This window comes from Bison bison, unplaced genomic scaffold (genome assembly GCF_000754665.1).
Source record: "Bison bison bison isolate TAMUID 2011002044 unplaced genomic scaffold, Bison_UMD1.0 scf7180017864056, whole genome shotgun sequence".
In the NCBI taxonomy this organism is placed as follows: domain Eukaryota; kingdom Metazoa; phylum Chordata; class Mammalia; order Artiodactyla; family Bovidae; genus Bison; species Bison bison.
Window position 1 is genome coordinate 2,021,842 of NW_011494628.1, and position 11,724 is coordinate 2,033,565.

The following is an 11,724-nucleotide window of genomic DNA, read 5'->3' on the forward strand; positions in this document are numbered from 1 at the left end:
CCAGTGATGAAAGTCTTGGTTCCTGCTCTCAAGAAGCTAGAATATTAAACACATATATGTATATATATGTGTGTATATATGTATATATATGTGTATATATATATGTATATATATGTGTATATATATGTATATATATGTGTGTATATATGTATATATATGTGTATATATATGTATATATGTCTGTGTATATATGTATATATATGTGTATATATATATGTATATATATGTGTGTATATATGTATATATATGTGTATATATATGTATATATATGTGTGTATATATATGTATATATGTGTGTGTATATATGTATATATATGTGTGTATATATGTATATATATGTGTGTATATATGTATATATATGTGTGTATATATATATGTATATATATGTGTGTATATATATATGTATATATATGTGTGTATATATGTGTGTGTATATATGTATATATATGTGTATATATATGTATATATATGTGTGTATATATGTATATATATGTGTGTATATATGTATATATATGTGTGTATATATATGTATATATATGTGTGTGTATATATGTATATATATGTGTGTATATATATATGTGTATATATGTATATATATGTGTGTATATATATGTATATATATGTGTGTATATATATGTATATATATGTGTATATATATGTATATATATGTGTGTGTATATATATATATAGGAAGCATATGCTTATATGTATATGTGTGTGTGTGTATATATATATATATATATATATATATATATATATGCTCCCCTGGTGGCCCAGACTGTAAAGAATCGTCCTGCAATGGACCTGAATTCGATCCCTGGGTTGGGAACTTTCCCTGGAGAAGGGAATGACTACCCACTCCTGTATTCTTGCCTAGAGAATTCCGCAGACAGAGGAGCCTGGTGGGCTATAGTCCACGAGGTCGCAAAGAGTCAGACACAACCAAGCGACTAACATGATGATGATAATATATATGTATTACATATATATATAATATATATATGTATATATAATACATTGTTCTTAAGTATAAGGAAAAAGGCCTGAGGATGTGGACCAAATGATCTTCCCTTCACTCACCACATACTGAATTCTAAAAACCAAAATATCATTACACATCCTGCCTTTCTGAAAGATAATTCAAAGTAGTAATTTACTACTTTGTAAATTTACTCCATATGTCTCTTTCTTCTTTTCTTTTCTTTCTTTATTGCTTCATTTCCTATTCTCTAAAGATTCATTTACACATTTATTTTATAAACATTTATTGGCCAACATAATCATAGCACTGTCTTGGGCACTCAGTATACAGTAGCCTCTGCTCTTTTGAAAACTACAGGGCATTCACCAAATAATCACATAACCCGTGTAATGGTGAAGCTATGATAAGTCCAAAAGAAAGCTAGAGATCAAAAGAAAGAAAAGAGAAAAATTCTTTAAAAAGGACTCCAGAGTTTTCTGTAGGAGGGGCCCTGTTCAGTAGTAATAGTTGTTCCCCAAGTCTCATTTCTGACCATCAAAGTCCTCAATGAGCAATGGACAACTTGGAACCTTGTCAAGAAATCCTTATTCTGATTTGCCCAAAAGAAACTGAATGAGAATCGCACATTTTTCAAAATAAGCCTTAAAAGGAATAGGTTTCTGTCTTCCTAGATTATCCTCTTTCTAGCTACATTTCCTGAGAACATGAAGACTCCTCTAAATCATGTCATCCTAAAGAGTCTTCAAAGAATCCACATTTAAAGAAGCTTCTGGATAAATGAGGAGTGTTGGGGGTTACCATTGGAGCCCCCTGAGGACGTTTTATGAGGCTGGAGGAGTGAAAGGAATTATGCTTCCCATGGTGGTCTGAGAAAGCAATTGCCCTGAATCAGAGTTCCTCTTACCACTCTCATGGTTTTCCACCTTAAAGACACATAGGCCAGGAAGAAATGACTCTATTTAAATCTGGTTTCTGACAAAACTCACTTAGGTAATGTTCTCAGGTTGAAAATATCAGCCCCTGTCTGAAACCCTGTAACTCATATTGTTTGGTTTATGAGATCAAGCTACAGAGCCAATTTCACAATCAGACCAAATCACAGCTGCAATTTTTACATCAAAAAAAATGAATGAAAGTGTTTTATTAGAAGGTAGTTCTGCATGTGAAAGTGACAAAATCAACCCCAAGTTATGGGAGGCATAAATAGAAATGGCAATTTTCTAAAATGGTTTATTGAAAAATTTTCATCCTATTTTGAATTGATAACAGAAGATTTTGAAGCATGGTTTTTAAGATCGGCAAAGAAAACAATGATTAAAAAGTTAAACCCTAAAATCAAGAAACCTATTGTGCCTATTTTCCAGAGACCTGGAAAGGATAGAGATTCCGAATATAAACACACGGATGTTTCAACCCATGAAGAATCTTTCCTACATGTATGTATGTCTGAAAGAACAGAGAAGAACATATGGTGAAATGTTACAGATGCTGCAGCGTAAACTGTCTAATGTATCACTGCAATGTGTTTTTATGCAAGAAAAAGTCTTTTTTGTTGAGAACTTTTTAATTTTGTCACCTTTGGTCCCTGTTCAGATAGAGTTCAATATTATGATGTGCCGACATGAATGACACTTCTCTCTGGAAACACGCTGTTTATCCAATTGAGGCCCAATAAGAGATCAGGGTACCAGAATGCCACATATTACACAAGATGAAGTCCCTGGCTAATGGTACTCGAGAGACCTGGAAACATTAATTCACCTCACATGAGTGAGCAGTCGGCCACTCTAAGAGTTGAGCCCTTAGGAAGAAAGATGCTATATAAATTCCAGGTGTTGTTTCTGTTACTGAGTGCACTGCAAAATGGAGGTAATTCATCTTTATAGTAGTTTTTGATAAGTCACGTTAATATATTTGGCTAAAGTGCACTGTGTAAGTTGTGTTAATATATGTGTATATGACATGATCATTTCTTTATCAACTGTGTAACCTATATGTTCTGATTTCAAAAATTAACCCTTGTCATCCACAACAATAGGGAGGATTCGATGTAAGATATCAAGTTGGGTGCAGCAAGTGGCTGAAATGGTTAGTGTGAAGGTGCACTTTGGGGAGAACATTTTGTTTATGTTTATGCAGCAGGACTGATTACCCAAAGACAAGTATTCGATGTACATCCAAATGGTTTTCATAACTTCTACTTCTGTGGCTCCAGTAGATAAATATTTAATGAGGCTAGCATTTCCTTGTTGCGGGCAGAATGTGAGGTCTTCTTAAAACAGAGAAATTCAACCTTTGTAGAATTTGATGGAGAAGCAGCTGCTTTAAATGTGAACCTCGGGTTGAGGTCAAGAAGGACCCAACAATTAACAGAAAGTCTGTGAACGTGGTTCCTTCCCTACTAAGGGACCTAGTGATTCTCCTTTCATCTTCCTTGTCCATTGTTTATTGAAATACCTCCACCTGCCCACCTGCCCTGGTCACAGCGGGCAGAGAGGCTGGACCACTGCTATTTGAGGACGGGGGTACCTGACACAGCCAGAGCTAAACCATTCATCTGCTTGCCTAACACATGTGCGTGTCCAGGGCCTCCCTCAGGCCAGGGGGAACACAGGGATCAGCAAGAGAGAGAAGAATCTGCCCCATGGAGCTTCCATGGAGCTTCGGGAGCCAGAAAGTAAACTAGGAAACAAACAAATGATGAAGAAATGCTGGGAAGGAAAGTGTTGCGAGTTCAAGGGATGGAGGAAGGGAATGTGGATGGTTCCCCCAGAAGTCAGAGATGTGACAGTCAAGCAGCCCTGAATGGAGGGAGGCAATTCTGGGGGGAGGTTCTTGCAGGCAGAGGGAAAAGCAAAAGCAGCACACTGAAAAGAAGGTGAACCTGCTTGTCTGAGGATCAGAAGAAAGCCCACGTGTCTGGGTGGAGGGAACATGGTCAGGAAGTGGTGAAATCATCAGGGTAGCCAGGGGTCCAATCACAGGAGGCCTGGAAGCCAGGCAAAGTAAAGCTTTCTTTAACGTGCTAGTTTAGCAAAATTGAATGAACAGATTAAAAAAAAAAAAAAGAAAAGATTAGATGAGAAAGGAAGTGAAAGAAATGGTAAATGAATAAAAAAATAGAACGAGTTTTATGGGAGAAAATCCTAAAAATAACATGTTTGGAGAATGACCTTAAATCCAAATGACCTCCCCAGTTTAAACCCTTGAAGATTGCACACACTTAGATCATAAACACACCAATCACAGACGAGCCTGTATTTTCTTCTCGAAATGGTTTAAGTCCTTCCAGGCCCTGACCAGGAATCTGTGTAGCTGCTTCTCCTACTCGCTGCCATGAGACTGAATTTTCCTAGTCTCACGGACCCTCCCTTCCTGCCCCTACCAGGGAAAAGAAGGCTAGTTTAAGGGAATAGACTTAAAAGTAAGTAATGTTTTTAGTGAGAATCTTAATGTCCCAAACCCAAGCCCCTGAAAGTTTGTTAAATATCAGTTTCACAATGGCCATCAACTTCTTATAACACCCCCATCAACTTCTTATAACACACCCAATGTGGCAGGGAAAATTAGAGCCCTGGAGACTTCCCATTCTCACGTCCTTGCCACAGATCCCGTGTTCTTCAGGTTCTTCACCTTAAAGGAAGAACACTGCCTAGAGTAAAGTAATACTGAATGAAGAACTCTGTCCTCCCATAATCACTACTAAACAAAAATAACCAAGCCTAGTGAAGCCACACACCTTCCACAGCTGCAGCCCCAGATAGGACTGCACCTGTCGTCTCTGTGTCATTGCTGTCAAGTGACTCTTTTTTCCCTTTGACTTTAGTTATTTCAAAAACTTTCGATACTGCTCCTATGCTCCCCATGTCCGAATATGTATGCCCTTGACTGACGGCATTTCTTCATTTGAGGACCTCTTGGCTAACAATATCCTCAGAGTATTTATCTGGGTTATAGCTTTCATAACCTGCTTTGGAAATCTTTTTGTCATTGGCATGAGATCTTTCATTAAAGCTGAAAACACGACTCACGCTACGTCCATCAAAATCCTTTGCTGTAAGTATATTTCCCGTGTAAATGGATTAAGGGTATCTTCAGTGTGCTGTGCTCTAGATTATATCAGCCTTCAGCAAATGGCATTTAATACGAGTTACATATTCTTGGAAATTTTTTTTTAAGTATGAAAGTCCTATTGTTCTCTTTGGTTACTCTGTTCTGGATTGCATGAGTCTGCAGTGATTTATGTCTTGGAAATGAAGTAACAGGGAGTCAATGAGTCAAGGGATGGATTATAGAAGGACAGGTTGTAGGTTACAAAACTATGCTTTGTTTAACCTTTAATTGCAGTAACATCCATGTTCCTCAAGCCCAGAAAATTACTCCTTTTATTAAATATGTAAGTTATATTTTTTACTGTTTAAAACCTAGATTCCCTACATGACCCAATGGACTGTAGCCCACCAGCCTCCTCTGTCCATAGGAGTCTCAATGCAAGAATACTGGAGTGGATTGCCATACCCTCCTCCAGGGAATCTTCCCGACCCAGGGATCAAACCTGTGTCTCTTATGTCTCCTGTATTGGCAGGCAGGTTCTTTACCACTAGCGCCACCTGGGAAGCCCAGGCTCCCCACAACCCTAATTATCTCCCTACCACCACTTTTTCAAAATTATAAAGATGCAGTGTAGTACTTTAGAGATAATATACCTTTTGAAGTCTGTTGACTTCAAACAGTACTCCTAAGTACTATTGTGGGTGTTTACGTTAGTTCGTTTAGGACAGTATAGAGGAAGCAGATCTAATCAGAAAACGAAGACAGAGATGCTGAAACTGCCAACACACACTCTGTGATTCTTCAACAGGTGCGGACTGCCTGATGGGTGTTTATCTGTTCTTCATTGGCCTTTGCGATCTAAAGTACCGTGGGCAGTATCAGAAGTACGCGCTGCTGTGGATGGAGAGCTTGCAGTGCCGCCTCCTGGGCTTCCTGGCCATGCTGTCCACTGAGGTCTCTGTCCTCTTGCTCACATACTTGACCCTGGAGAAGTTCCTGGCCGTTGTCTTTCCCTTCAGTAACATTCGTCCTGGAAAATGGCAGACCCTGGCCGTCCTCATCTGCATCTGGATTGTGGGGTTCTTAATAGCTGTGACTCCATTGTGGAAAGAGGATTATTTTGGAAACTTTTATGGAAAAAATGGAGTATGTTTCCCACTTTATTATGACCAAACAGAAGATATTGGAAGCAATGGGTATTCTCTTGGAATTTTCCTAGGTAACTTATTTCTCATTTCCTGGACAAACATCATTTTGATAGAAGTACCTCAAATTTCAGTAAAGCCATATTTGTCCATTTCAGAAAGTAAGCAAATATAGTTAAGACTGTCTCCTTTTTTTAAAGAAAAGTTCTTGCTGCATATTTATAAGTGTTTTATTAAATTTTTATTAAAAGATTTAGTATGAAAAACAAAAACATACTGTCAGGATCTCCAAATGATCTTTTTTATTATCTGTGAGACCCTTTGATTTTATGTTCATACACAATGACAATGATCTGGAGGAATTCCAGTTCACTGCCATGTCCTGTGACCCTTCCAAGTTATTTGAACTCATTTTTTCACAGTCTAGATATGAGCCAAATAAATAATAATAACAAAATTCTTGAAATTCACTAGCAGGAGATTATTTGAATGGAAATGCCAGAAAAGTTTATTGCCTTTCATAAATGCAGCTCTAGAGTCAGCAACAGAAGGGTGCTTTTCCATTTCCTTAATTCTCCCTAATTTGTTAGAAAAGAAAACCCAACCTTTTCTATTACAAGTGAATGAGAAGTTTAGCCCCTAAAGATTAAAAAAATGTTTTATATTGTCTAATAGGTATCTCTCTTGCTTAGCACTAAGGCCATCTCTGTGTTCTGTCTTTAACCAGGGCTGTATCATCAATTCAGTTCCCCCCTTCGCATCTGGTCCCCTCATCTAAGGAAGAAATAAGCTCTGTCATCCTTTCTTTTTCATCAAATGTTTTTTCTTCAAAATATGCCTCTGACTTCTCTTTCTTTCAGTCTCTATCTGCTGCTGTACCTTTCTTTAAAGCCTTATGACCTTCACCCTGAATTATTACATTAGTACTTGCTGGTGTTTTGGCCTCTGGGGTCTTTGCTCTCCTGTTTATCTGTTCACCACCTGAGTATCCCAAGGACTGAGTATCCTCTGCTTGGAGACCTTTAGGAACCCCTACAACCAGGGTTAAGTTTAAATTAGTCACTTTAAAGCCCATCACAAAATGGCCCTAAGCACAATTCCCAGCTATTCTGGTCCTATTCCTTCTCCCTCTGAAAAAGAAAACACTTAATTTGCACCATTTTAATAATACTTCTCACACACAAGCCTATTTGGTAGTTGTGTTTCATGGCTATATCATGTCTGCAGTAATGTAAGCCGTTCCCAGTAGAGGTGCACTTCATGGAAAACTTCCCTCCCCGACACACGCAGAGCCACACACACACACACACACTAACTACCTTATATTCATGGATTCAAAAAGGATTTATTGAGCACCTACTATAGGCCAGGCACTGTTCTGGGTACTGGAGATCAAATAGATTGGTCCCCACAGACCTGCAGCCAGCAAGGAGGATGAAGACAAGTAAACACGTCCTTGTGTCACCAGCTGACAGAAACCAGGAAGGAGGAGTGCAGACTGTCCTAGGAGCCCAAGATCTGAGGACCGGGGAAGGCGCCTCAGGAAAAATTAGCCCAAATGGGGGCCCAAAGCATGAGGATACACGGGCCAAGTGAAGGCAGACATTGTGTTCCAGGAGTCAGAGACCCGCAGCCAGGGAACAGGCCCAGATACAGGGCAAAAGAAGTTTGTGTGGCTGGATCTTGTGGTGGAGGGTGTGGGGTGGTTGACAGGGTTTAGCACACGCGCACACACACACACACACACAAATATCATCTGCGTTTACACAGCTTATGTGTGAGACATGGAGACTTAAAGGCCAATATTTTTGCTTAAAAATAAGAATATATAGTTTTAAAATAATTTATAAATTTTAGAATATATTTAGATTTAGAGAAAAGTTGCAAAGACAGTACAGTTTCCTGTATTCCAGACATGCCTCACCAGATTCCACTGTTGTTAACATCTCACATTCCTATGGTGTTTCCAGAACATACACTTCTGAACCTTTCTATAGGTCTGTTTTCAGGATTTGTACCGGAGAAACATCTTTAACAGTCTTTTTTTTTTTTATTTATTCTTAACTTTCTGACAGTAGACCTAAGATCAACCCATTTTGTGAAATCCAATTGTATGGTTTTGTAATGAGATTCCATGCGAAATGTTTTGGATAAAAAAAATGAAACACCATGAGTTTATAGTATTTTTCCCTAGACTTTACTAGTCTTACATACAATCTACTCAGATGGACGTTTTAAAACAACTTTGAAATTATATGGATATTTTACATTCACTATAAGGAATAAGATGAGCCCTCAGGATTTTTATGGTAGCAAGAATATAACAAAGTGACCAAAAAGTCACGATCGTGGGATAAGTGGCTCTAAAGCAGTAATTCATATAGTTGACTTTTTAGTTTTTCTCTTACTCTTCTTTTTTCTAAAATAGTCTAAAGAGTTCTGAATTTGGGTTTAGATGACTATGGACAATCTGAAGGAAAATAAAGATTTTTTTTTGTCCTAGGTATTATTTTGATTTAAGACCAATAAACATGAGAAATAATGTTTCTGATGCTATTATCTTTTTGATATCCCAAGGTTATCTTAATCATATTTATAAGATAAAGGAATAGGGCATATTGATTTTTTGATATGTACATGTGATTATAGTAATCCCTTAAGGTTTGAATTTGCAGAGAGATAAAAAATTAAGTAGCCTTTTTCCTGCTTTAAAAAAGCTACAGATTACCCCATGATAGACCTAGATCTGAATTTCAAAGTCTATAATTCTTGGTAATGTGTTTATGTATTTGAAATATCTTTTTGATCTGGCGAACCCAATGCCTTTATTCCAGTTTATAGCCGTGAGTTCAGGGTTTTACCTGATTACCACTTGGCTAATACAAAGAATGGTTCTTGGAAAAGGCACCATACCAAACATCTAAGTAATACAGTGTTTCTGCTGTTGATGTATACGCCCGAGATGTTAAGAGCTGTGCTTTTCCCAACAGGTGTGAACTTGCTGGCTTTCCTCATTATTGTGTTTTCCTATACTGTCATGTTCTGTTCCATTCAAAAAACTGCCCTGCAGACCTCAGATGTGAGGAGTCACATGGGAAGAGAGGTGGCTGTCGCGAACCGTTTCTTTTTTATAGTGTTCTCTGAAGCCATCTGCTGGATTCCTGTATTTGTAATTAAAATCCTTTCCCTCTCCCGGGTGGAAATACCAGGTCAGTCCCTTCTATGATTCCCAAGCACGTTGTGTCTGCTTTCGTCCTCTGTTTGACGAGGTCAGAATACAGGGTCTTACGTGTAGTGAATTCTCCACAAATCCCTACAGCTTGAGTTATGATTTCCTCAGTGTTTATATACGCATATATACGTATATAAATAAAATATATTATATATTACATATATATTTTTATATAAATAAAATAAATATATATGTGTATATATATAATTTTATTTGTTTTTTACTGTTCTAGCCTTGCTTGCTGTGCGGGCTTTTCTCTAGTTGTGGCGAGTGGGGGCTCCTCTCGAGTTGCAGTGCACGGGCTTCTCATTGCAGTGGCTTCTCTTGTTGCAGAGCACGGGCTCTAGGGCGTGTGGACCCAGCAGTTGCAGTCCGTGGGCTCCAGAGCACAGGCTCAATAGTTTTGGTGCATGGACCTAGCTGCTCTGCAACATGTGGGATATTTCCAGACCAGAAATCGAACCCATGTCTCCCGCATTGGCAGGCGGATTCTTTAGCACTGAGCCACCAGGGAAGCCCTCCTCAGTGTTCTATAATCAGTATTTTAAGATAGGAATTGGATAATGGTGTAAGCCTGACTAGAATAATAAAAACACAGGAGATAGAGAAAAACCGCATCTTAGTGTCTCACTTCCACCGGAGCTAGATAGTGGTGCTTCACCAAGGGTGCGTAAAACAGAACAAAATATCTATGCCCAGGTTCCAGCCTGCCTCTGAATTCAGTCTATAGGGACCAAGGCCTGGGTATGGATATTTTAGAAAAGATTGCCCTGTGATTCTGAGGTGCACCCCCCTGGTTAAGAACCACTAGTCTGTTTCACGGCCCTGGCCATGTGGTTGTCACACTGGGCCCGGTGGATGGCTAAGTAACAAACGTGTGTGTGTGCTTAGTCGCTGTCATGTCCAACTCTTGCAACCCCACAGACTATAGCTTCCCAGGCTCTTCTGTCCATGGGATTCTCCAGGCAAGAATACTGGAGGGGGTTGCCGTTTCCTTCTCCAGGGGATCTTCCCAACCCGGGAATCAAATCCAGGTCTCTTGCATTGCAGGCAGACTCTTTAAGTAAAAATCTCCTCCAACTATTTATGTCCCTCTGGCTTGTCAGATGTCTTACAAATGCCACACAACACCCACCACATCCCTTTAACCTATCAGCTTAGTCTCACGACAAGGTTTTCTGATAGTAGGGGTTGTGGTAGTTCGTTAGTTGCTAAGTTCTATCCGAGTCTTTTGGGACCCTATGGTAGGGTAAGTAGCCCGTCAGGCTCCTCTCTCCATGGGACTTCCCAGGCAAGAATACTGGAGTGGGTTGCCTTTTCCTTCTCCAGGGAAGGAACCTGCATCTCCTGCTTTGCAGGCAGATTCTTTACCACTGAGCCACCAGGGAAGCCTGATAGCAGGGGTAGTAATCGTCATTCTCGGAGAAAGTCTAAGACATTTCAGACCATGATAGGGAACCAGATCAGGAAGAAATTACTATGAAACACTATTGGGCCACACGTTAGTCTTTCTCTACATTTTATAGTTCAGCAGTTTGAGGTTTGTCTTGAATGTCGCAGTGGAACCAGGAGAAAAGTCTTTACCACACTTGACTAAGCCTCTCCTTCCTCGCCCAACTTCCCATGGTGTTGGGAAAACTTAAACCCACCCCTTCCCCACCCTCCAAGAACTGTGGGGTCTTCTCCACCATGACAGGTGGCCAATAGTACCTGGGCTCAGCCACAAAGGTAAGCCGGCTTCAGCCCTCCCATCTCAGTCCTGAGATGATCTAACCTTACACCACCGAGTGACCCTGAGACTAACGGGACACCTCATTCCTGATCACAGCTTCCTTTAAGGACTCAATAGACAAAAAAAAAAAAAAAACAGTTTTTCTTCCATCACATACTGTTTGTATCTAATTTTTTAAAAAATTAAGGACAAGTAATATATAGTAATATAAAACTTCATTGAATCAATCTAAGATATGCTAAATACAAATGTTTTTCTTTCATATTCTTTCCAGTTAAAAAGAAATAAGGAAAAGAAAGAGAAGACGGGATGAAAAAAGGAGAGGCAAACATAGAAAAAGGAGAAGGGAGAGGTCAAAGGGGAGGAGGAAGGGGCAGATAAGTAGTCAGAGAAGAGATGGAAAGCAAACCGGAAGAAGAACAGAAAGGATGTAGGGAAGAGCGGGACTAAGAGAAGAGCAAGCAACAGTGTGTGAAGGATAAGAAACTGCGGGGTGGGGAAGCAAGAGGTTGCAGTCACAAAGGAGTGGGAGAGGGGAAGGCAGGATGCTGGTCTCCCGAAATGACAGTTCTCTGACTCT

General features: G+C 39.4%; 1 protein-coding gene across 1 annotated transcript in view; it reads left to right on the forward strand.

The window, feature by feature from the left end:
• RXFP2 (relaxin/insulin-like family peptide receptor 2) overlaps window positions 1–11,724 on the forward strand; it is a 201,472-nt gene that overhangs the window by 187,903 nt on the left and 1,845 nt on the right. Inside the window, exons 15-18 of the mRNA XM_010835941.1 lie at window positions 2,347–2,418; window positions 4,809–5,038; window positions 5,844–6,254; window positions 9,171–9,389. Of these exons, the coding sequence (XP_010834243.1) occupies window positions 2,347–2,418; window positions 4,809–5,038; window positions 5,844–6,254; window positions 9,171–9,389 (932 nt within the window). The remainder of the gene's footprint in view (window positions 1–2,346; window positions 2,419–4,808; window positions 5,039–5,843; window positions 6,255–9,170; window positions 9,390–11,724) is intronic.